Source organism: Chiroxiphia lanceolata, chromosome 26 (genome assembly GCF_009829145.1).
Source record: "Chiroxiphia lanceolata isolate bChiLan1 chromosome 26, bChiLan1.pri, whole genome shotgun sequence".
NCBI lineage: Eukaryota > Metazoa > Chordata > Aves > Passeriformes > Pipridae > Chiroxiphia > Chiroxiphia lanceolata.
In genome coordinates this window covers 2,767,232-2,789,969 of record NC_045662.1, presented here as the reverse complement: position 1 = coordinate 2,789,969, position 22,738 = coordinate 2,767,232, and the positions used below count along the sequence as shown (strand labels likewise).

At 50.2% G+C, this 22,738-nt stretch overlaps 1 protein-coding gene across 1 annotated transcript; it reads left to right on the top strand.

The window, feature by feature from the left end:
• The first annotated feature begins 5,727 nt into the window (after positions 1 to 5,727).
• METTL2A (methyltransferase like 2A) lies at positions 5,728 to 21,187 on the top strand. The gene is given in 9 exon segments (XM_032711358.1): positions 5,728 to 5,829; positions 7,620 to 7,711; positions 11,306 to 11,667; positions 14,265 to 14,314; positions 15,288 to 15,348; positions 16,464 to 16,607; positions 17,377 to 17,482; positions 17,671 to 17,736; positions 19,088 to 21,187. Coding segments are annotated over 9 exon segments (1,122 nt in total). The 5' UTR covers positions 5,728 to 5,740; the 3' UTR covers positions 19,240 to 21,187.
• Positions 21,188 to 22,738: the final 1,551 nt, after the last annotated feature.

Genomic DNA, 22,738 nt, shown 5'->3' with positions numbered 1-22,738 from the left:
AAAAATAAAAATAACTAAAACAAAACCCCTCAGACTACTCATGGTGTCAGTGTCCCCAGCAGCAGCCTGTGCCCAGGCTTCCTGCCCCGTGGGCAGCCCCTGGCACCCCAGTGTGACTCAGGGAACTGGTTTGAGCTGAGGTGGGTTGAAGGATGGTTCCCACTGGCTGTTAGCCCCCCACGGGGGATTCTGCACCATAACTCTTGTATTCCTGGGGGTTGATAACAAGCTGGGGGGCACACAGTGGGCCAGAGTCCACTGCAGACTGTGGTACTGGCAGCACCTCAGTTCACTGTGAGGGAGTGGGGTGAGCCCCAGTAACCCCCATCCTGCCCCACAGGTCCCTTTGAGCCCTCTGGTCTGCAGGAGAAGCCCCCAGAGCAGGGCAGCTGGGCTGGGACCACTGCAGGACCATCCCAGGACAGCTGGGACCTGAAGGGAGTGAAGGGGCTAAACCTGGGAGCAGGGTCCTGCCTGCTCCCCCAGCACCCAGTCTGGCACCATGTCACACACACTGCTGTGAGGACAGCCTGTGGTCACCCTTCAAACAGCATTTTAGGACCACAGAAAGTTCTGGAAAAACTGTTTGTTTGGCTCTCCAAACCCCCCCACACACACCCTTGGCAACCAGGTGCCCCCAGCCCACACAGGGTGTGCAGGAACCTCGGGGCAGCTCTCAGTGTCCCCAGCTGAGCTGGGTGTGTGAGTCCAGCACCCAGGTGGGACCTGGGCTGGGGCTGGGGGGGGTTCAGCTGGGTTTGGCCCCAGGAGGGGCATTTTGGCAGCAGGGTGAGGTGAGGGAAAGATGAAGGGAGAACCTGGCTGCAACATGAAGGAGCAGAATGAGCCCCCCCCCAAGCTGCCTGGGGCTTCTTCCACTGGAGAAACCCCTACAATTCTATCTGTGCCATTCAGGCAGAAGATTTCCCTTTCCCACGGGGCTGTGGGATGAGACAAGACCCCAGTTTAGCTCAGTTTGCTGCCCCTTGATGCCACTGGGCATGACTGCTTGCAGGATCAAGCCCACGACCATGAGAAGCAGCTGTTGGGAGTCTGGAGTGACTTTTCTCCCCAAAATCAAGGCAGTGTCGCTGTGCTGGCCGGAGGAAAGGAGCGTGAGCAGCCAGAGGTGGGACAAGGGTGGAGGCAGTGGCTGCTCTCAGTTCCTTGGGAGGAGCCATCGGGGAGCGGTAGTAACTCCAGCCCTGCTCAATGTGCAAATTTTGGGCTGCGTGGAGGCTGTTGGAGTCGGGCACCACTAGATGGTGATGTCTGCACGTGCTCTGTCAGAACCTTCCAGCTTTCTGGGCTGCCCAATGCCCAAATCCCACTTTGGAGAGGGACACTTCCCCCGTGGAGGTTTCCAGGGAGCAGGGACACGCAGAGACCCACCCCACAGACACAGCTCCTGCAGCAACACTTCGTCCCGGGGTTCTTTTAAATGCTACTTTTATTCCTGAGGCGTTGACGTGCTCCCTTTTCTTAGAGCCCAGGAATGCATCAACTCCTTTTGTAAACTGATTTCTGTAAATAAACCCCAAATGAGTGAATGCATCTCCTGATGCAGACAGGAGATAGTTTAAGGTGCACTTTGTGCCATCCACACCCCAGGACTGGGCTTTCTGTGTCCCTAGGAAATTTTCTGAAGTGAAACACATCTCCCCACTGGTTCTAGGGAAGTTGGTCAATGCTGGGAGAGAGTATTTCCCATCCCAGTGGAAATCCACTTCCCAGGCCAGAACTGGAAGGACATGGCTGTGGATGGTGAATATATGGGCACTTTGGGATCTTTGTTCAGGATCTGGAGCATCTGCTGGGCAGGAAGATTAAGATCTGGGGAAGATGAGGAGAAAGAGCTGGAATTAAAAATAAAAAGCTGACATTTCCCAGGGCACAAAATCCCAAAATAATTCAGTTTGGAAAGGACCTCAGGAGGTCTCTAGTCCAACTTCTTGTTCAAAGCTGGGTCAGGTGTGAGATCAGGCTGAGTTGCTCTGGGATTTATCCATTATGGGATCTCCAGGGCTGTAAAGGAGTCAGGGTTAGTCTGGGATGCCACTAGCTAGGGGAAAGCTGGGACATCCAGCCTACATCTGGACAAAAAGGCCCTGGTTTGAGAAGCAGTCTTGGGGTGAGATTCTCTAAGGTCACCAAATCCTTTGTGGATACGAGAGTTCTCAGTGTTGTAAACATTTAAAGCTGCAGCCAAGAGTCTCCCTGCAAACTCTTGCTGGAATTTGGGCTCCCCTTCCTCAAACATCTGCTGAGAGAATTGGGATTGTTCAGCCTGGAGAAGAGAAGCTTCAGGGTGATCTAATTGTGGCCTCCCAGTGCCTGAAGGGAGGCAACAAGAAACATGGAGAGAGATTATTTCCAAGGGCCTGGAGTGATGGGACAAGGGGAAACGGCTTCAAACTGCCAGAGGGCAGAGTTAGATGGGATATTGGGAAGAAATCCTTCCCTGGAAGGGTGGGGAGGCCCTGGCACAGGTTGCCCCTGGATCCCTGGAAGTGTCCAAGGTCGGGTTGGACGGGGCTTGGAGCAACCTGGGCTGGTGGAAGGTGTCCCTGCCCATGGCAGGGGATGGCACTGGATGGTTTTTAGGGTCTCTTCCAAGCCAAACCATCCTGGGATTCTGTGATTTTTCCCATTGTCACGAGGAGGCTTCTGGGTCTCTGCAGCTCCTGCTCAGCCCACGTGTGACTGTGCACAGAGTGTCACACGTGTCTGTGCACAGAGTGTCATGTGTGTCTGTGCACAGGGTGTCACACGTGTCTGTGCAGAGGGTGTCACGTGTGTCTGTGCACAGAGTGTCACACGTGTCTGTGCAGAGGGTGCAGCGTGGAGGGAGGTGATGGGTGATGAATGGCCATGGAAAGGGAATTTAATCCTCCTTGGCCTCAGCATCCCACCCTGCCAGAGGGGAGGGAGTTTCACTGCATTATTGTGGCTACAGTCCTTTAGATCCTGAGATGGAAGGAGTGGGGGAAAGGCAAAGGAGTCGCTATTATTATTATTAATGACCTTTTTTTGGCAGGTCTCTCTGCACTCACTGCCAGCAGGCAGAGGAGCTTTCCAACACTTTCTCGTTACAGAGGACACGGCCACTGTGGATAATCTGGGCTCTGACCTGGTCATGTTGGAGCACCACTTGACCTCAGAGCCACTGGAGGTGCCAAGTCTGGCTGCTGTGGGTGGTGTCTCCCTGGCTGCCCTTTCACTGTCATTCCCAAGGCCTGAAATCTCCCTGGAGAGCCAGTCCCTGCTGCTGGCAACACAACCCTGCTCCATTCAAATATTGCCCAGGCCCTTCCTTGGGGTACAAAGGTGACACCCAGGACCTCAACCCCAGCCTGGGCTCCACGGCCAGAGGGGTTCACCTGCCCAGCAAGGGGAAGCTGGAAGCCTTAGGACACAGGGAGGTAAGGGGAGGTTCTGAGGTCTTTTCCCTTGGAGCAAGCCTAGAAATCTCTGGAAACCAGCAGATGAGTTCAAAGGCTCCTGCATGCCTGGACTGGTGCGTGTCAGGTGACGAGGACATGATGTGAACACCAGGCAAGTGGGTTCCCACCCACATGGGGTAACCACGGAGGAGTCTCTGGTGGTGAGGGACTTGTTGCCCCCCACCAGTAAAATCCTCCTCCTCTGTCTCAGCAGGGTCTTGTAGCTGATTTTTGTACCCCCAAGAGCCACAGAGGCATTATGCTCTGATGGGGGGTTGTGCCCAACGAAGTCAGTCCAGATTCTCACTTTTTCCCTTTTTCCAGATGTTCCTGGCTGCAAGAGCACGTGGGACACAGGAGTGACTTTAGCTTCTTTGGCTATTGATAAACTGCAGGGAATTGTCCTCCCTGCCAGAAACTCAGCCAGCACTCAGCCAAAAAATTGGGATGGATCCCCATGGCATAACTTGTTCAGCTCTGGGACTGCTGGGATCTCTGCTCCCTTTGAGCTCTGGGAGGGTAGGACAAAGCTCAGTCACAGCTCTGACCACTCTCCTCCTCTTCAGCCCCTGGGAAAAGTGATTCAGGCAGCTTCAATTCTGTAGATTTGAATCCTCCTCCACCAAATTTTTGGGAAGTGGGTGGAGTTGGCAGCTCTGCCCTGGAGAACTGTTTCAGCTTATCAGGTGAGCTGCCTCAGCTCTGTGGGACAGAGAGGGGAGAGCCCCCCTTTACCGGGTTATTTGTGCCTTTTGTAACGACCCATACAAAACACGGGGGCCCCAAGATGACATTTCCAGGAATGTTTTAGATCTGGTTGGACACCCAAAGGCATCTGCAGAGCCGACACCCGCCCTGCAGAGACACTGCTGGAACTGCCACCGCGGCTGTCACAGCCCCGAGCAGTCGGAGCCCTCGGGCCCCGGGTCTGTGCAGAGCCGCGGGGCTGCAGCCGCTGCCGAGCGGGGCCGGGCTGTTCCACAGCCCAACATCGCCCTCTTTTGTCCTCTGGCTGCGAGAGCGCAGGGACTGCACAGCCCGGATGGATGGATGGAGTGGGGCTCCCTCGGGGGTGGCAGAAAGGAGCCTCGCAAAACTCAGCAAGAGCTGTTTCCCCGTGTGCCTTCCTTTGTAGGCACTGCCCACATCTCAGCCAGGAACAAAACCACAGAATCCCAGGAGGGGTTGGGTTGGAAGGGACCTTAAAGCCCATCCAGTCCCACCCCCTGCCATGGGCAGGACACCCTTCCACCAGCCCAGGTTGCTCCAAGCCCGTCCAACCTGGCCTTGGACACTTCCAGGGATCCAGGGGCAGCCACAGCTTCTCTGGGAAATCCATTTCAGCCCCTCCCCACCCTCCCAGGGAAGGATTCTTCCCAATATCCCATCTAACTCTGTCCTCTGGCAGTTTGAAGTCATTCCTCCTTGTCCCATCACTCCAGGCCCTTGTAAACAGCCTCTCTCCATCCTTTTTGTACCCCCTCCCAGAGCAGTGGGATCGGGGAGAGAACTGGAAGGGTGAAAACTGGAAAACTTGTGGGTTGAGAGAAAGACAGTTTAACAGGGAAAGCAACTGCTGAGCACACAAGTAAAACAAAATAAAGAATTTATTCCCTGCTTCCCATGGGAGTTCCCCTGTGGGCTCTGCTCAGGTGAGACCCCCCTGCAGAGCTGCTCCAGCCCTGGGGAACAGCACAGGGAGGACATGGAGCTGCTGGAGAGAGTCCAGAGGAGGCACCAGGATGGTCAGAGGGATGGAGCAGCTCTGCTGGGAGGAAAGGCTGGGACAGTTGGGATTGTTCAGCCTGGGGAAGAGAAGCTTTGGGGTGACCTGATTGTGGCCTTCCAGGACCTGAAGGAGCTGCAAGAAACATGGAGAGAGACTGTTTCCAAGGGCCTGGAGTGCCAGGACAAGGGGGAATGGCTTCCCACTGCCAGAGGGCAGGGTTAGATGGGATACTGGGAAGGAATCCTTCCCTGTGAGGGTGGGGAGGGGCTGGAATGGATTTCCCAGAGAAGCTGTGGCTGCCTCTGGATCCCTGGAAGTGTCCAAGGTTGGAGCAACCTGGGCTAGTGGAAGGTGTCCCTGCCCATGGCAGCGGGTGGCACTGGATGTTGTTTAATGTCCCTTCCCACCCAACCCACCCCATTATCAGTGAAATTCGGTTTAAACTCCGGCAAAGGCGCTCTCGGGGCCGTTTCCCGCCGTCTCCCTCAGTGCCGCCCCACGTGACCCTCCCGCAGTCCCCGTTCGGGTCGGGCGGCGCCGGAAGCGGAAGCGGCGGCCCCGGCCCGTCATGGCGGCGCCCAGCGCGGAGCGGGAGCGGCGGCGCTTCGGGCAGCGCCTCCTCACAGACCCCGCGCGGCTCTTCCAGCCAAACGCCTGGTGCGTGTGGGGCGCCCGGGGCGAGCCTTCGCCGCTCCCGCTTGGCGGTGCCTGTGGCCGAGCGCTGCGTGACGGCCCAAGCCCCGACCTGCCCGCGGGGACCCGACTCCGGTGTCCGCGCTCGGCCCCGGAGGGGGTTCGGGGGTGTGGGCGTGGGGCTGGCGCCGGACAGCGAGGGGAGGCCGGGCGGGGAGCGATGTCCCCGGGCTGGGCGCTGGCGGAGGGGCGGGAGGGGCCCTGCCCTGTGCGGGCGGTGCTCGGGGGTCCTGAGCCTTTGGGACTGATCCCTGGGGGTCCTGAGTCTTTCGGACTGATCTCTAGGGATCCTGAGCCTTCGGACTGGTCCCCTGGGGGTCCTGAGCCTTTCAGATGATCTCTGGGGATCCTGAGCCTTTGGGACTGATCCTTGGGGGTCCTGAGCCTTTGGGACTGATCCTTGGGGGTCCTGAGCCTTCTTGACTGATCCCTGGGGGTCCCGAGCCATTCTCGACTGATCCTGCGAGGGTCCTGACCCTTTGGGACTGATCCCGGGAGGTCCTGAGCCTTCTTGACTGATCCCTGGGTGGTCTTGAGCCTTCAGGGCTGATCCACAGGGGATCCTGAGCCTTTGGGCTGATCCCCTGGGGGTCCTGAGCCTTCGGGGTTGATCCCTGGGGGGTCCTGAGCCATTTTGGCTGATCCCAGGAGGGTCCTGACCCTTTGGGACTGATTCCCGGGGGTCCTGAACCTTCTGGGCTGATCCACGGAGGTTCTGAGCCTTCTTACTGGTCCCTGGGGGGGTCCTGACCCTTTGGAACTGGTCCCCAGGAGGGTCTGAGCCATTCTGGGCTCCTTCCACAGCAGTGGGGATTGCTCAGGCTCCCTTGATTCAAGAGATGTGTTGTTTTACTTTGCTGCAGTTGTTTAATTGCTGTAGTTAATAAAGTGAATCAGTTGCCCCCAGAAACCGTTTCACCTGTGGGGTTGTGGTGGGTGTGTGCTTGGAACAGGAGCTCTTATTTGGGTACAGCAGCTGTTTTAAGCACCCAAATTGCCTAATTTGCTGGGAACTGAAGGTGTTTTGCATTTTTGAAGTAAATAGAATCCACTTTTGGTCTCTGGCTGTCATACCCTGTGAAGAACAGGGTGTGTTTCACTTGTAATAAGGTAATATTTACATGTATCAGCCTGTCATTCCTTTTGGGACTGTTCTGTACCAAAGGTACATTACAAAAGCATATCCTCAATTTCCCGTGGAAACTTTTAGTAATCCAGCTTTTTTTAAAACATTTAGTTTTTGTTTTGTGAGTTAAAAGGCTGATTCTCCTGAGGCCAGAACTGGGCTTATTGCTCCTTGTATTCTGCTTTTCATTCACTTGTTTAATGAAAAAAAGCCAAGTGAATCACTTTAATGACTGCACAGCTGTGTGTGTGCATTGAAGTTATTAATAATTCTTAATACTTTAAAGCTTCCTGCATATGTTTCCTCATAATTGGATTAATTCAACAGTTACCTTCCAAATAACCCCAGTGCCCTTTTTGTTTTAAATTGAAAACCAATTTAGTTCTGTGAGTGCACTGGTGGTTTTATAGGAAGGATTATTCCCTCTGAATTTGGCTGAGTGTCCAATAGGCAAAGGGATCAGGGGCAGATTTAGGATCCCTTCCTTTGCAATTCCATGAGTGCAGCTCCTTCAGGCCCAGGAGCCTCCTGTGCTAGCAGCTGTTGTGCTGGAATTGGGATCACACCTCCCTCCCTCTCTCAGTTTTTCTCTCTCTGCCCATTTTAGTTCATCTCCTTTTCACCACAGGGATAATGTGGAATGGTCAGAAGAGCAGGAATCCAGTGCCAGGAGTAAAGTTGAAGAGAACAGCTCCCAGTTATTGCCACAGGATAAACAAGGTACTGTTGGAGAGTCTCCTCTGCCTGTCTTGGCCTGTGCCCCAGGAGTGGGACAGTGGCCAGAGCCACCTCAGCAGCAGCAGCATGGATCCCTCCCTGCCCCCTCCCCAGTCACTCAGAATGCTTTACCTACTTGTTGATAACGGGAAATGGAGGAGGAGGAACCTTCCTGTTCTTAAATTACCCTCCCTGTGACTCCTCCACCTTCTCCAGAGACTCATCCTGCTGGAACAGGCGTGGTCTTGGCTGGAGGAGTCAGCTTGGGTTGAGCTTCTTTGTGGTGTTGTGTGTGTTAAATACTTGTTACTGTTCCTTGTCAACAAACCTCTTTGATTGTAGAGTTATTGTGCTTTCCATTAACTTCCAGCAGTCAGTCTCTTTTGCTCTGGAGTGACCCTAATTCAAGCTCAGCTCTTCTCCTTAAGAGGGGCTGATAAAGTAGTGTCCAAATCTGTCTCTACAGAGTTAACAAGCAGCATCAGAATGATTAATCACAGAGTCAGAAAAAAATTATTTCTCCTGAAAGTGCTTACCATCAGATAGACAGCAAAGGGATTCCCAAGTTTTTATTTTACTTGGCTCAAGGGATATTTACACATCCAAAATGTGGAGCTGACCTGTGCCTGACTCAAGCTGAAGGTTCACAGCTCTGTCACTCTCCACTCTGTCAGAGACCATCCAGTCCCTCAAATGATGCTGAAGTGGTTCTTTGGTGTGATAAGAAACTTATCTGCTGATGATCTTGCCGAGCCCTAGGATGGATCTGCTCCCTTTGTTCCCATCAAATGGAGTGTGTCACCCTTAAGATAAAGCTCAGCACTACTGGAGCTATTGAGACACTTCCCATATAGCTCCCAGTTGTGCTCACAATAGCAAATCTAATTATCCCAAGAACAACCCTCCTAATTTCTTGGACTCCCAGAAGTATCCAGGCAGTTCCCATTGTGATGAGACCCATTGTGTTGGGTTCAGTTTCAAATCTGGTTAGCATTAAAGGGTGCTGCCTGTCATGCTTTGAGAACCTATATACACCAGGAAACTGGGGAGCATTTGCTGCTGGAGCACTTTGTCAGGGCTCCATGATGTATTTCCCAGCCTGAACAATGCAGGCCAGTCAAATGTTGATGGTTGCTATTCCTGGGAAGGGTGTGGAGACAATGGGATGGCTGAAAAGTAGGGAAGGCAGCCCAGGAAAATGTGCCTGAAGGGTCTGGGAGTTTGAGAATCAGAATGTCCAAGCAGGAGAACAAAGGCAGGCTATTGGTCATTAGGGCTGTATTATTCTGTGCACTTCTTGGAGCTGTCAGGATCTGTTCTGAAGGAGCAGAGGAGTTCTGTGGGGTGTGTGGAGGATGTGTCTCCTGGCTGGGAACAAAGGAAGGAGTGGAAGAGTTCCTTGGTTTCCTTTTGAGGCTCCTCATTAGCCCCTGTGAAATCAGGGGGGGGCCCTGGTTCTCTTCCTGTCCTTTGTGAACAGTTCCTTTTGTTTGCCCTCCTTCTGCAGGGTGAAGGGCTGAGGTGGGCTTGGCTTTGCAAAACAAGCAGGAAGGTCAGGAGCCCTTATCAGAAGGTCTTTGGAGGAATCTGGCTCCCACCCCAACGTCCCCATGAGATCATACCACAAAAAGGGGCTGAACAAATGTGATGGGGAAACTCTTCTGGCTGAAAGTCAGCCTGAAAAATTAATATGGTCATTTATTTGCTTTCAGTCTGATCCTTGCATGATATTGTCAGCCAGCCCTGATTTCTTGTATTTAAATTGTTACTGATCCTTATTGTGGTGCTTTGAAACACCAGGCTCTGAGTAAATGAGCTTTAAATAAGCTTCCCCCTCGTGTGGGTTGGGGTGTAACAGCTGTTCACAGCATCCAACAGAATTCCACAGTAATTTAACACAGAAAGAGCACAAAGTCTTGTGGCAAAAATGTGGGTAATCCAAACTGGCTGGGCTGGAATTTTGTCCCAGCACCTCAGATAAGCATCCCATTCCAGTCAAGCTGCCATGGGATTGTCAGGGACAGGCAGGAATCAGGACTTTGTGTTTTTGTGAGGTGAAAGAGCATTTCCAGCCCCAGCAGCCTCGTCTATCCCTGCTAATACATGACAGTTCAGGAAGGAGTGTGCCAGACTGTGGATCAATAACACTTCTTCAGCATCAGCACTCCTGCAGTTCTTCCATGAAAATACTGCACTGACCTGGCCCTGCTCACTGTGACCTACAGTGGGATCATGGCACAAACTCACTGCCCTGCTCTGACATCAGACATTAAAATTTCTTTTGGATTGGGGTTTAAGGACAGGCTTCTTAAAAGGATAAAATCCTTGTAGTTGAGGTAAAGAGATTACTTTTATATATAGCTCTTTGTGCTGCAGGGATAGATCCTACTAAAATAGATATATGACTGACTTGTGCTTCTTTGTTAAGTCATTTTGTCTATATTTGGCTGAGCTACATATTTTTCCAGGTGTTCTGGGTTCACTTGACTGTCTCCTTCAGAGATCTTCTGAACAGTTTTATGCTTTTAAAAGTCTTAATAAATAAACTACAGTTCAGGCAGTATACTGATCTCCAATCAGCTTTATTCCGTAATGCACTTGTTGCTGTGCAGAGATGGTTGAGGGATTCCATGTTATTGGAATGCAGTTGGAGATTTCTGGCCATTGGATGTTTCCAGGTGATTCCAAGCATAAGATGCTGTAATTAGGCCCTTAATTCCCAGGACAGAGGACTCATCACACTGAGGATTCAGAAAGCTACTTGGATTTTAACTTCCCATGGAAGAAGTATTCCCCTGAACTGCCCTAGGTCTGAAATCTGGGAAATGGTGTGGAAATAATTTGCAGGTGACTGGAATTTCCTTAGGCCAGTATTATTCCAGCTCCCTGTATACTCTCTGCCTCCTGGAAGATCCACTGGTGTAAAATGCTGCTGCTGAAGTTCCTTCTGATCATCTTTAGCCTGTCCACCTTAGCTCTCCACTGTTACTTTAGAGATCACTTCTGTTGTTTTAATTCATAAAAGCACAGAACTATGGAAAACAAAGTGCTCCAGACTGGACTGCAGCAAAACTTGTGGAAAACGTGCTGGAATCTGGCAGGAATGTGCAAATGCTAATGGAGCTTTCTGCCAGGCCTGTGGGTTGGACAATTATTCTGCTTCTCCATCTGAAAAAAAAAAAAAGGGCTCTCAGAATTCCTTAGGAGTTGTATGTGCTTCACACTTAGTGTCATGAGGCTCCAAATGAATTATTTCCAGTGAACTGACCAAGTCAGTGCTAGAGATGGAAGTAAAACCTGGATTTCTTCATTCCAGTGTCCTTCAAAGAGGCTTTTTCTGTTGCCAGCTTCTTTTAAATCCTACCAGGACACACAGAGTTTCCTCTTCTCTCTCTTTTCCCTTTTCATGTCCTAACAAAGTGACTGTGAGGAGGTGACCAGAGTGTTTGTGTGGGATGGCAAATTTAAATAAAGGTGATTTTCAGTGGATAATCTTCCTTATTAGAGCAGGTTGCTGCACAGATGTCTGCAGTGATCCCTCCCTGTCTGACCTGCTTCAACCCTGAGACCTGATGATGTTTTTGTTTGTGTTCACAGAGGAGTACGAGGTGAATGCTAAGAGATATTGGGATGACTTCTATAAAATCCACGAAAATGGCTTCTTCAAGGACAGGCACTGGCTGTTCACTGAATTTCCTGAGCTGGCACCCAACAGGACCTCAAGCCAAAATGGGGATTCTCTGCATGAATTCAGTACCAAAGAAGAATCCAACAGTGACGGGCCGGGAAGGTGTGCAAATGGACATTGTTCATTGGAAACCAGGACAGAGGGTCAGTTCAACCTGCTCCAAAGCAGAGCTGAGGGGTGCACAGAGCACTTGGCTGCACAGGAGCACAGGGAGCTGACCCAGGGGGCTGGAGATTACCCAGGATCAGCTGCATCTTACCGTGTGTTAGAGGTGAGAGCTGGAAAGCAGAGTCACACACCAAACTGTGCCTTGGGATCAGGGTTGTGTGGCTGGGACATAAAAACATGGATCACTGGCAAACAGGGAGTGGTTGAGTGCCTTCAGTCAGCAGAATGCAGAAATCAGAGGGCAGCTTAGAACTGAACTAAATCTGTTGGTATACTTTTGGTTCAGACTCTTGAGTTGGCAGAGCACAAGGATGTAAGAAGTTTCAGAGTTTAAAAGCCAAACTACTGCTGTCAGATGTTCAAACAAGCATTTACAAGTCATCTTTGGAAGGAACTGATTCTTTTGCTTGTTTGTATAAGGTTTTCCCTTGTCATTTATCTTTTGTGCTGACTCCTGTTTGCCTTGAGAGGTGTGAAACAAAGCAATGAAGCCAAGAATGTAAAGATGCTCTTGGGTTTGTTCCTTAGGCCCATGTGATAACAGGGGATCCCGACTGATACAGGCTTTGTCCCAGAGAGAAGTCTGTGGGAATTATAAATACTGGACTCCTGACAGCTGGTTGTGACCTTTTGCTCTGCCACCTTGTCATGGTTTGAGATAGCCCAAATTCCAATTCCCTAGCTCCATCCCCCCTCCCACATCTCAACCCAATGTGAGATGGGTTTTTTTCCAGACAAAACACAACCAGACTCAGAATGGGGAAAGGGAATATATTACAATGACTATACAAATAATACTACAATACATTATACACACGACTACAACTATCTCTACCATGACATAAGTATTTACAATGGATCAGATCTCTTCTCCCCTCCAAATAAAAGTCCAGGAGGGAAAGAAGGACAGATCCCTTCCAGTCTCTTAGGGCAGCAGCTTCTTCAGAGTAGCAGTCACTAAGCAGTAGCATCTTCTAAGGCAGCAGGCTCTCTCTGTCTCTTCTGTTTCTTGTAGCAGCTGATAGCTGGATCTCTGCCAGCACACACGAGGGGGGTATCCCCCTCGGCCACTCGTCTCTCCAAACGAGTGGTCTTCCGTGGGCTTCGTCACCCCAGACAAGGTCGTTTCACCACATCATATCACGAAGCACAGGGGGGTCTTCGTGACGGTCTGGTATCTTCAGGAGATTCAAGCTCCTTGCAGGGCCTCTGTGCCCTGTCTCAGGCTGCGAGCTTCTGTGTAGCTTGCAGCAAGGGAGGGCCTCAAGGCCAACCTCCCCCACTCCGTCCTGGTTGAGCTCTCAGGACGACCGAGCTTCTCAGCTCCTCTCTGCAGTGCATATTGCACTTCAAGGCTCTTTCAAGTAAGAGTCTATCAACTTCCTCCTTCCAGGAGGTCTCAAAGGAGTTTTGGGGGGTCTGGTATCAGTTCTTACCCCCAAGAACTCTGTAGAACTCAGCTGCTGACTCTCCTTCCCTCAGGTCTCCTTCCAGGAGTCCCTTCTCTGGTGCTGCATGTCTTTGTTGCTTCTTCGGTTCAGTTCTGGCTGCTGCTTTCTCCGGCCACTGCCACGGCCACTGCCCACGATGGAGAAAACATCTCCCAGCATAACTATAGGCACCTAGCCCAGCATTATGCTGTTCCAGGTCCCCACAGGCCCAGCTGGGGCTGGGGGGCCAAAGCCCCCCCTGTGGGGCTCAGAGCCCCTTCCTCGTGGCTCACAACATGGCCACCTTCTTCTAACCCAAAAACTACAACTCTTCTCTTCCGGTCTGGTTGTGATATGTTTACATTTTTTGCAGGAGCGCTCATTGGACAGAAATTCAAAACTTCCAGGGGTTTCCACCCCTTGGGGTCTACCACTTTTCTTATCCTCTGGGGGAAAACGAAGTCCAAACCACTACACACCTCTACTTGTTCACTGTAGATATTGCTGGATTTGTTTAGTACTTTGTATTTAATGGAAGTCCTTCCCTTCCAGGGAGAGTTAGTATGAACTGTCCTTTTGATATTTTAATTTAATCTGAGGTTTGGAGGCTTTTTCAGACTTTGATATTATCACTGTGGCTTTCCTGTCTCACCTGAGCACATCTATCACTGCAAACCCCCAGTGGTGTTCTCTGCTCAGTTTATTCCAATTTTACTGATTCCCTGAACACTCAGAGGCAAATTCCCCAAACCCAGTTGTGGGAGCCATCATCTTCTCTTCAGATGGGAACAAGTAGAAGGAATAATAAGGCAGAATCATTGTGGGCCTGGCTGTAACTTGAGGAAGGGCCATGTAGTGAAGGAAACTCTGCAACAGCAGGATGTAATTAGGGTAAAGCAAACTTCCCTTCTCCATTGCTCTGAATTTCTGTGGAAGCAAATGTAACCCACCCCTGGCCTTTGCCAGTGTTTCAGTGACTCAGACTGGTTGTTATTATGCTTGGGCTTCCAGCAAAAACAGCTTTTAGAGAGTAACAATATATATTGTTAGTAAGATTTTGACAAGAACTTGCTTAGTGTTTTCCACAAGAGTCATTCTGCTCCTCAGAGCTGAACACAGACTTTGCAGGGAGGGTTACAAATGGTCACTGCCACACTCAGCTGGTACTGGGGAGATTCTCTTGGTTGCCTGGCTGTAGAGAGAGGATTTGAAATTTTGGGATGTGCTGAAGGAATTATTCTCACTGTGTGCATCTGCTTTGTTTGTGCAGGTTGGCTGTGGGGCTGGGAATACAGTCTTCCCAATTTTACAAACCAACAAGTAAGTGGTGACAGGACAAGGGGGAATGGCTTCCCAGTGCCAGAGGGCAGGGTAAGATGGGATATTGGGAAGAAATCCTTCCCTGGGAGGGTGGGGAGGCCCTGGCACAGGGTGCCCAGAGAAGCTGTGGCTGCCCCTGGATCCCTGGAAGTGTCCAAGGCCAGGTTGGATGGGGCTTGGAGCAACCTGGGCTGGTGGAAGGTGTCCCTGCCCATGGCAGGGGGTGGCACTGGATGGGCTTTAAGGTCCCTTCCAACCCAAACCACTCTGAGATTCTATGAAGTAGGTTTTTACCTGCATGATCCACCAGCCCCTAAAAACCAATTGGAAAAGTGTTCTATGTGATCTTAGTTTAAACAATCTCAGGGAAAGGCCTTTGCCACCTGCAGCTTCATATTATTGTGGTCTGAGCTTGAAAATCTTTGGTCTTTTAATGCAACCAACAAAGCCTGCTGTGAGTTTACATGTCTCATTCTGAAAGCATTTTCCTGCAGGCCTTGGTGCCTCTCCTTTTCCAGTATTGATTTGCAGATGTTAACATGGGAGTGATTTCTGCTGGAAGTCACATTTCTATTTCTGTGATACCCTTGAATCATTTTTCAGTGTGTTTTCAAAAACATTCCATCTGTCCAGGAGTAATTCACATTAAACTTGCCACATTTTTCACATGTCTCTCCTTTAATGCAGAAGAAGTATAATACAATCTAAGGGTCTATTATTAAAGTAGATTCAGTGAAAAAAATGTGACTCACTGTAAATATATACCCAACATTCACATTTGCTGTCTCCCATTTGCTGTTTCCAGAAGGAAAAGGAAGCAGTTGCACATGAGAATAGTGGGCATAAAGGAACAATGGGATCCACCAAATTTTACACAGAGACTAAAGCCCAGGCTCCCAGTTCTGGACCCTGTGCCTTTGAGACAGTCCTTAATTGCTGGCTATAAATGATGAGTCTCTCTGCTTTCTTGCAGTGACCCAGGTCTGTTTGTTTATTGCTGTGATTTTTCTACAACAGCTGTGGATCTTGTCCAGGTAAACTCAGTGGTGATTTATGAAAAAGTGGGAAGTACCTGGGGCCAATTGCCCATTACAACAAATCTCTCCCAGCTTCCAGCACTCTCTGGCTGTGCTGGCAGCTTTCTGTTTTTAGCCAGCCCTGCTGCTGACCCTAAATCTGGAAAATGAGCCATCAAAGATTGTAGGAAGGAGGGAAGTTGAAGTTCTCAAAATGTCACATTGGCAGCAGACAAGTCAGGCAGATTTTCTTCCCCTGTGCTTGGCAGTACTTTTCTCAATCCAGTGCTCTTTTAGCTGAGTAACTGCTGAACCTTGAAAACATTCAGGCTATTTTTTAACAGGAACTGAAGCTGGTTTTGGTTTGTGTGTGCATTGCTGTCAGTTCTGGGAATGTGGGCTGATTGCTCCAGCACAGACTGCTGAGGAGGGAGCCTGTTTGTGGAGCAGGAGGCTGGGATTTAGTCAAAGGACAAAAGCTGCTAACAAATTTCAGGTCAGAGCAGAACTGAGAATCTAGGAAGTCAAATGCCATCAGTCAGTTCACAAGATGAGAGAGCAGCAGAGGCAGCACCCATTTCATCCTCCTAAGGTGACACAACCACTTCTCATAGCAGCAGCTTCAGGAAAGCACACAACTTCTTACAGAGGTCCAAATGGGATTTTTGAGAGTGCAGTTTTAGGGAGCCAGGTTTGATATTTGGGGTATAAGGAATATCTGCTTGTAGGAAATGAATATTGATTTCAATGATGCAGAGAGGGCCCTGATGCTCACACTTGCATAAAGGTTTCCAATTTAACAATGTAAATCCCTCACTTCTTACCACTACTAGAGGAAAATCTGACCTTAAAATTGCATTAAAGCCTGAATCCAGTTTGGGGTTTTGGCAGTGCTGATTGTCTGTCTGTAACAAAACCAACTTCTTGGTAAATCTCCTGTGTGTTCTTATTTTTTCCCATGTCACCACTGTTCCTGCCTAACCCACCTGACCCCACCTGCCTTAGAGCAGTGAGGCTGACACAGATCTCTGGACACACACTTGATGATGTGAAAGTTAAAATGCTCCATGTCCAGATATACTGAGGTCAGGGTCTGCTACTGATGCTCTTGATTTCTCTCCCCTCAAATACAGAACAATGCAGAATATGACTCTTCTCGCTGCTTTGCCTTTGTCCATGACCTGTGCAACGACCAAAGTCCTTTCCCAATGCCAGAGGAGAGTCTTGACATTGTTATTCTTATCTTTGTCCTCTCAGCAATTCTCCCAGAGAAGTAAGTTTTAATCTTTGTGATTGCAGAAGGTAATTCTTCTACAGCTGCAGCTCTTTAATAGTCTCACGTCAAGTAAAATTAGTTTGGTGTGTTTCTGGTCCAGTTTTCTGTGAAGCCTCTGTAAATGAAGTTTGCAGGTGCTTGTTGTTGTAACAGGTTCTGGCAGGGGACAGGTGTGATTTTGAAGTGCTAAGTGGCTGCAGGGGGTGCCTTGCTGTGGTCACTGCTCTGAACCTCAGCCACGCTGAGCACTCAGCACCTGTTTGGAAAATACTCTGCTGGATTTTCAGGCTCCAAGGGTGGATGAATTTCTCACATGGGAGGTGGCAAGCAGGGAGGGGACAGGTTGAGAAAACAGTTAAGACAAGTGCTGTGATCTTATGTGACACTGTGTTACAACCTATATTAGCCTCTCTTTTGTGCCCTTTTTATTACACAGCATTTTTCTTCAAGTTCCCTTACTACTTTTTTAGACATAAACCAGGGGAGATCTTTTGTGATGAGTAAAAGAGCAGTTAATCCCTGCTGTGGCAGGCTGGTTATCCTTGTAAGAAAAAAATACCCCAGAATCAGGGAGTGTCAGAAATAAAGAGGCCAAATCAATCCACCCACTTGAGACTGGGAGAGCTCAGAACCGCTGGCTTTGGGTAGCTCTTCACATGAAGTTGAAACTCTATACCCATATATCGAGTTGAAACTCCATCCCATCTTTTTGGAAGGGAACAAGCATGATTTGCAGGATGTTGAGCACTCCTGGTTTGTTCATCCCACAGGATGCAGAGTGTGTGAGCAGACTGAGCCGCCTCCTGAAGCCAGGGGGGATGATTTTGTTACGGGATTACGGCCGCTACGACCTGGCCCAGCTTCGGTTTAAGAAAGGTATTTTCCCCTCTTCCCTTGGCAACTCTGGCCACATCACTGGTAGATGATGCTCCTCTGGAGCTGTGTCTGCCCTGGGTGGAGGCAGCTCATTAATTCCCTGGAAGCACAGAGTGTGCCCGTTGTCGGATGGCCGTTGTTGATTTTTAAGTGATAGTGGTAACTGTTTAAATCCCTCTTGCCCTCAGGTCAATGTCTGTCTGAAAACTTCTATGTGAGAGGTGATGGCACCAGAGTCTACTTCTTCACACAAGGTAGGAGGCTTGAAAACATCCCTCTGACTATCCAAAACATCCCTCTGACTATCCAAAAACATCCCTCTGACAATCCAAAACCATCCCTCTGACTCTCTCACCGCTTCTTGTCCCTCTGCCCTCAAGTTTGGCCACAAGCTCTTTCCAGTCTGTCTTTAAGTGTCTCCCAGTTGAACCTGGGTTTGTCAGTTCCTGGTGCAAGTATGGTGAATTCCTTAGTGGAAAATCCTTTTAGAGAAAAACTGGAGTGTTTGCTCCCCTGGGAGGGGTGGGATTCAAGGAGGAGCTCTCCTTGAATCTTGCCCGCGGTGATGGAGGGAGTTGGACACCGCTTGGAGGAACTTCCTTAATATTCCTATTCTCCTATGAGGAAATCAGAAGGGTGTGGCTCAGCATGGAGCTGAGGCACCCTTCAGTTCTGCTGCTGCTTGGTGTTGACAGGGGTGTGTTCTTCTCCCAGTTTATCACCAGTTGCACCTCCAGTCAGTGCCTGGTCAGCGTTCGAGCAGGGGCACAACTGCATCAACTGTTCCCTTCCCCACTGCTCCAATCTTGTTTGTCACAACAAAATTAATGTTTAATGTGTGTTTGGCAAGCACCTCACGATGGAAGCATCTGATAAAGGAGCACAAGCTGGGACCTGTCAACCCTTTCCTACAGAAACTCCACACAAACCACGTGTCCTGGCTGCCGTGGAACGAGCTCTCTGCTGCTCAGCAGGACTGGGGCTGGCTTTGCCCACAGCCACTGTGCTGGGGCACTCTGAGACTTATTTGCTTGGTCAGGAATACCTGCCCGTGGAAGTGCTGAAGCCTCCAGGGCTGTTAGTGCTTTGATTGGGCCCCAACAGGGTGTGGTTTTTAAGGATGTTTTTTCCCCCAAATTTAGCCTTAATGAATCCCATTCCCCTCCCCTATACAGCACAGATCTTACTGCCACCATTTAAAGGCGTAGGTCTGATCCTGTTCTTTGCTCTTGCAGACTCTGAAATTCCTCTGGGGGGGGGGGAAGGGGAAGGAATGGATCTGTCCCTACTTGTCAGGAGATGCTCCTTAATCAGTTACTGGAGGCAGTGCCCATGTGGGAAAGTGCTGCTGTTTTCTTTGTCAAGTTTCTGTAACTCTAGTTGTACTCCAAATACTTCTTTCCTTCCTTGCTAGAAGGAAAACTTGACAAACTGTGATGTTAAACCCCCCTGGAACAGCAGTTAAGTCTCGTTTGATCCTTTCCCTGCCAGGGTGAGGCCCTGAGTTTCTTCTGGCCCATCTTTCAGCACAGCTCAGCCCTCAGCGTAAGCAGCTGTCAGTTAAAGGAATTACAGTCTCCTCAGTGTCCTTCTCTCTGCTTCCAGATGAATTAAACCACCTCTTCACCACGGCTGGGCTGGAGAAGATCCAGAACGTGGTGGATCGGCGGCTGCAGGTGAACCGTGGGAAGCAGATGACGATGTACCGGGTGTGGATCCAGTGCAAGTACCGCAAACCCGGCACCCCCCGGGCCTGAGGCACGGCCTGGGCTGTGGGGCTGGAGCCTCTCCGTGCCCAGGGAGTGTCTCCTCCTGGTGAGATGTGGTTTGATGGAGTCCTGCACAGCCAGGACACCTCAGTGCCTTGTGCAGTGCCTGGCGTCACTGCGAGTGAGTTCTGCCAAGGATGAACGCCCAGAGAGTGGACCGAGGGGTACTTTAGGTGTCAGAAAATAGGCTGAGTTGGAAGGGAGCCATCAGGATCATTGAGTCCAACTCCTGGCCCTGCACAAGACACCCCAAGAATCCCACCACGTGCCTGAAAGCGTTGTCCAAATGCTCCTTGAACTCAGACAGCCCTGGGGCTGTGCCCACTGCCCTGGGGAGCCTGGTCAGTGCCAACCACCCTCTGAGAGAAGAACCTTTCCCTGAGATCCAACCTGACCCTCCCCTGTACAGCTCCAGCCATTCTCTCAAGTCCTGTCACTGGTCACAGAGAGCAGAGATTGGGACCTGCCCCTCCACTGCCCCTCATGAGCAAGCTGCAAACCCCAGTGAGGTCTCCCCTCAGTCTCCTTTTCTCCAGGCTGAACAAACCAAGTGCCCTCAGCCTCTTCATAAGGCTTCCCCTCCGACCCTTCCCCATCCTCATGGCCTCCTTTGGACTCTCTAATGGCTTAATGTCTTTTTTTATATTGTGTCCCCCCAGACTGCCCCAATGTTGAGGTGAGGCTGCCCCACGGCAGAGCAGAGCGGGACAGTCCCCTCCCTGGTGCCCCCAGGACAGGGTTGACCCTCCTGGCTGCCAGGGCACTGCTGACTCAGGGCCATCTGGCACCCACCAGGACCACCAGGGCCCTTTCCCAACTCTGCTTTCCAGCCTCTCATTCCCAGTCTGTCCATCCATCCTGGGTTGCCCCATCCCAGGGGCAGAATCCAGCACCTCCCCTTGTTGGAATTCCCATGGTTGGTGATTCCCAGCTCTCTGATTTGTGGAGGTCTCTCTGCAAGGCCTCCCTGCCTTTGAGGGAATCAACTGCTCCTCCCAGTTTAGTATCATCAGCAAACTGAAGTGTTCCTTCAAAGTCCAGCATCCAAGTTATTAATGAAGATGTTGAAGAGAACTGGGCTGAGGATGGAGCCCTGGGTCTGAGTTTTTAAAATTATTTACAGTTTTAACAACTGAAGTGGTCCTGGTGTCTTCCAGCAGCTGAGCAAGATGAGTAGCAAGTCACTCATACTCTGGATTTCCACATGAAACAGGGGAGCTGTGACCTCACCTCTGTCTTGTGTGCTCATGTCTCGTGAACAGAGAACGTACAAGGGCACTAAATCTGCTCTTCTCTGCAGCTGGTCACTGGTCTGAATCCCTTGGCCAGCTTATCTCATGCAACTCTCTTCTGCTCATTCAGGTTTGTGCCAATCCACAAGTTCAAACACATTGATCTGAGGGCAGGAACTGAGACCTGAGAGTTTCTCTGTGCCAGCTGCCCCTGGATGCCCCGAGGTGTGCAGATCACCTGTGGAGAAAGGAGATGCTGCTGCTTTGCCCTCAGGGGTGTCCACCCAGGGAACCAGCACCCTACAGCTCAGCTGCTGGAAATTCCTGTCAGGCAGGGTTCAAGTTTTCAAAGATTTAGGGCTGATGCCAGTTTGGGGGCACCTTCAGAGTGCAGCATATCAGAAGCAGCCCATGGGACCAGGTTTATAAATAATTACCTGCTTTTTCTGCTGGTCACAAACTGCCCTGTCATGGTGATGTGCCAAACCCAAGCAGACAAGACATTTGTCTTTGATCCAGAATCTGCAGAATATTTAATTTCTGCACTCTTGTTTAATTCCTTAGAGGAAGCCAACACTGTGGCTTTGTGGAGGTATCTCCCCACCTTTGACAGCAAATATCTTTTATCTCAGCCTGTTTTCTTTTGTTATTTTTAGGGTGTGGTACAACAGGTGTTAGAATAAATTTTGTGATCATGCTTTTCAGTGCTGGTTTGATTAATATAAATCAGGCTTGCACAGAGCACCTGATCTGAAAGATTTGGGCCACCAATAGGTAACTATAGTTTTCTTTACTGTTACCATGAGTCTCACTAGTGCCTGCTCTCAGCTCTGAAGAAGAGAAAGCCTTGGCTGGTATCTCCTACCTTGTTTTAGTTCATGAAATAACAACGTGTTGGTTGTGCAGCACTGGCTGAAGAGCAGTTCCTGTGTGTTTTGTCAGCCAGACACTTGTGTTTGGAGCCTGCAGTTGCCTAAGAGTAACTGCCAGCTCTGGAGACATGGAGGTTATGAAATAACTGCTGTCTTGAACCAGAGGAGAAAGGGTAAAAAGCTGAGGAAGTATCATTTGTGCCTTTGGAGAGTCTGCAGGAGCACTGGAGAGATGGAGCAGGAACACCCTGCTTTGGGAAGCACTGGAAGGGGCTGGAGCAATGCTTCCTGCTGGGCATGTGGCTGCATGATGAGTTCCTGACTCCTGCAGCACTGTGTCACCCTGCAGGTATTGCTTTGTCTGCTACCTGAAGGCTTCTAGGTGGGACTTTTCAGCCCTTCCTGGGAAAGGTGACCCAGGGAATCCACTCACACCACGAAGGCTGCAGTGGGAATGCACCGTTGCTTTTTTTATGTATCTAACTCTGTTCAATAATGTTGAAAGGGAAGAGAATTCTTGGTCAGTTGGTTGTCCTGCATTTTCCAAAGGGCCAAGAGCCTTTCCAGCAGCTGCAAATGAAAGAGGAGGAGATAAAGCTTTGCTCTTCCAAAGCTCCTTTGGCTTCTGCCAGGCACAAACCTGACCCAGCCCAGGAGCTGTGCAGTCACTGCTGTGTTTTCATGCTAAACTTCCCAAGTCTGGTTCCCTGGCAAGGCTGGCACTTCAGGCAAGGTCTAGGCAAAACACAGCTCAAGGCCTCTGGCAGCAGCTGAGCAAGCTCAAGTCTCCTCAGCTTACCCAGGCTCAGAGTCAGGCTTAGCAAGAGTCCTGTGAGCGTTGGACGTGACGTGACTCATGTCCCAGCTCGGTGACAGACCTCCCATGTGTTCTGGGGCCTCAGGCAGCAGCTCCCTGGGGTCCTTTCCCTCTTGGTCTCTGGAGAGAGGTCTCATCCCAGGATGGCTTTATCTCCCTGGAAGAAAAATTATTGACTGGGGTAAACAAGCAGCATAATTAGTGCGAATTAAAATAATGTGAAAAACGCCTTATTAATCATCCAAAGGCTTGTAAGCAGCGCAGGAAAATATGTTTTTAATTATAAACATGATTTATGTAAAGTTGATAGACCTCCCCTTTAAATTTAAACTCCAGAATGGGAGAAAATGAAGGCTAGTAATTTATTTGTTTCTACTTTCAAGGCTACATCCCAGTTGCCTGCCTGGCTTTGACTTGGGCTTCATGCAAAAACTTGCAGTGCTGCGAGCCTGGAGCCACTGAAGTGGCTCTTTGCCTTTCTTAATGCTCTTCATTCTGCCGGAGTATTTAAGCAATCACTCAGCAGGGCCCATGCTGGGCAGACGTGCTTTTGTTTCCAGTGCTCT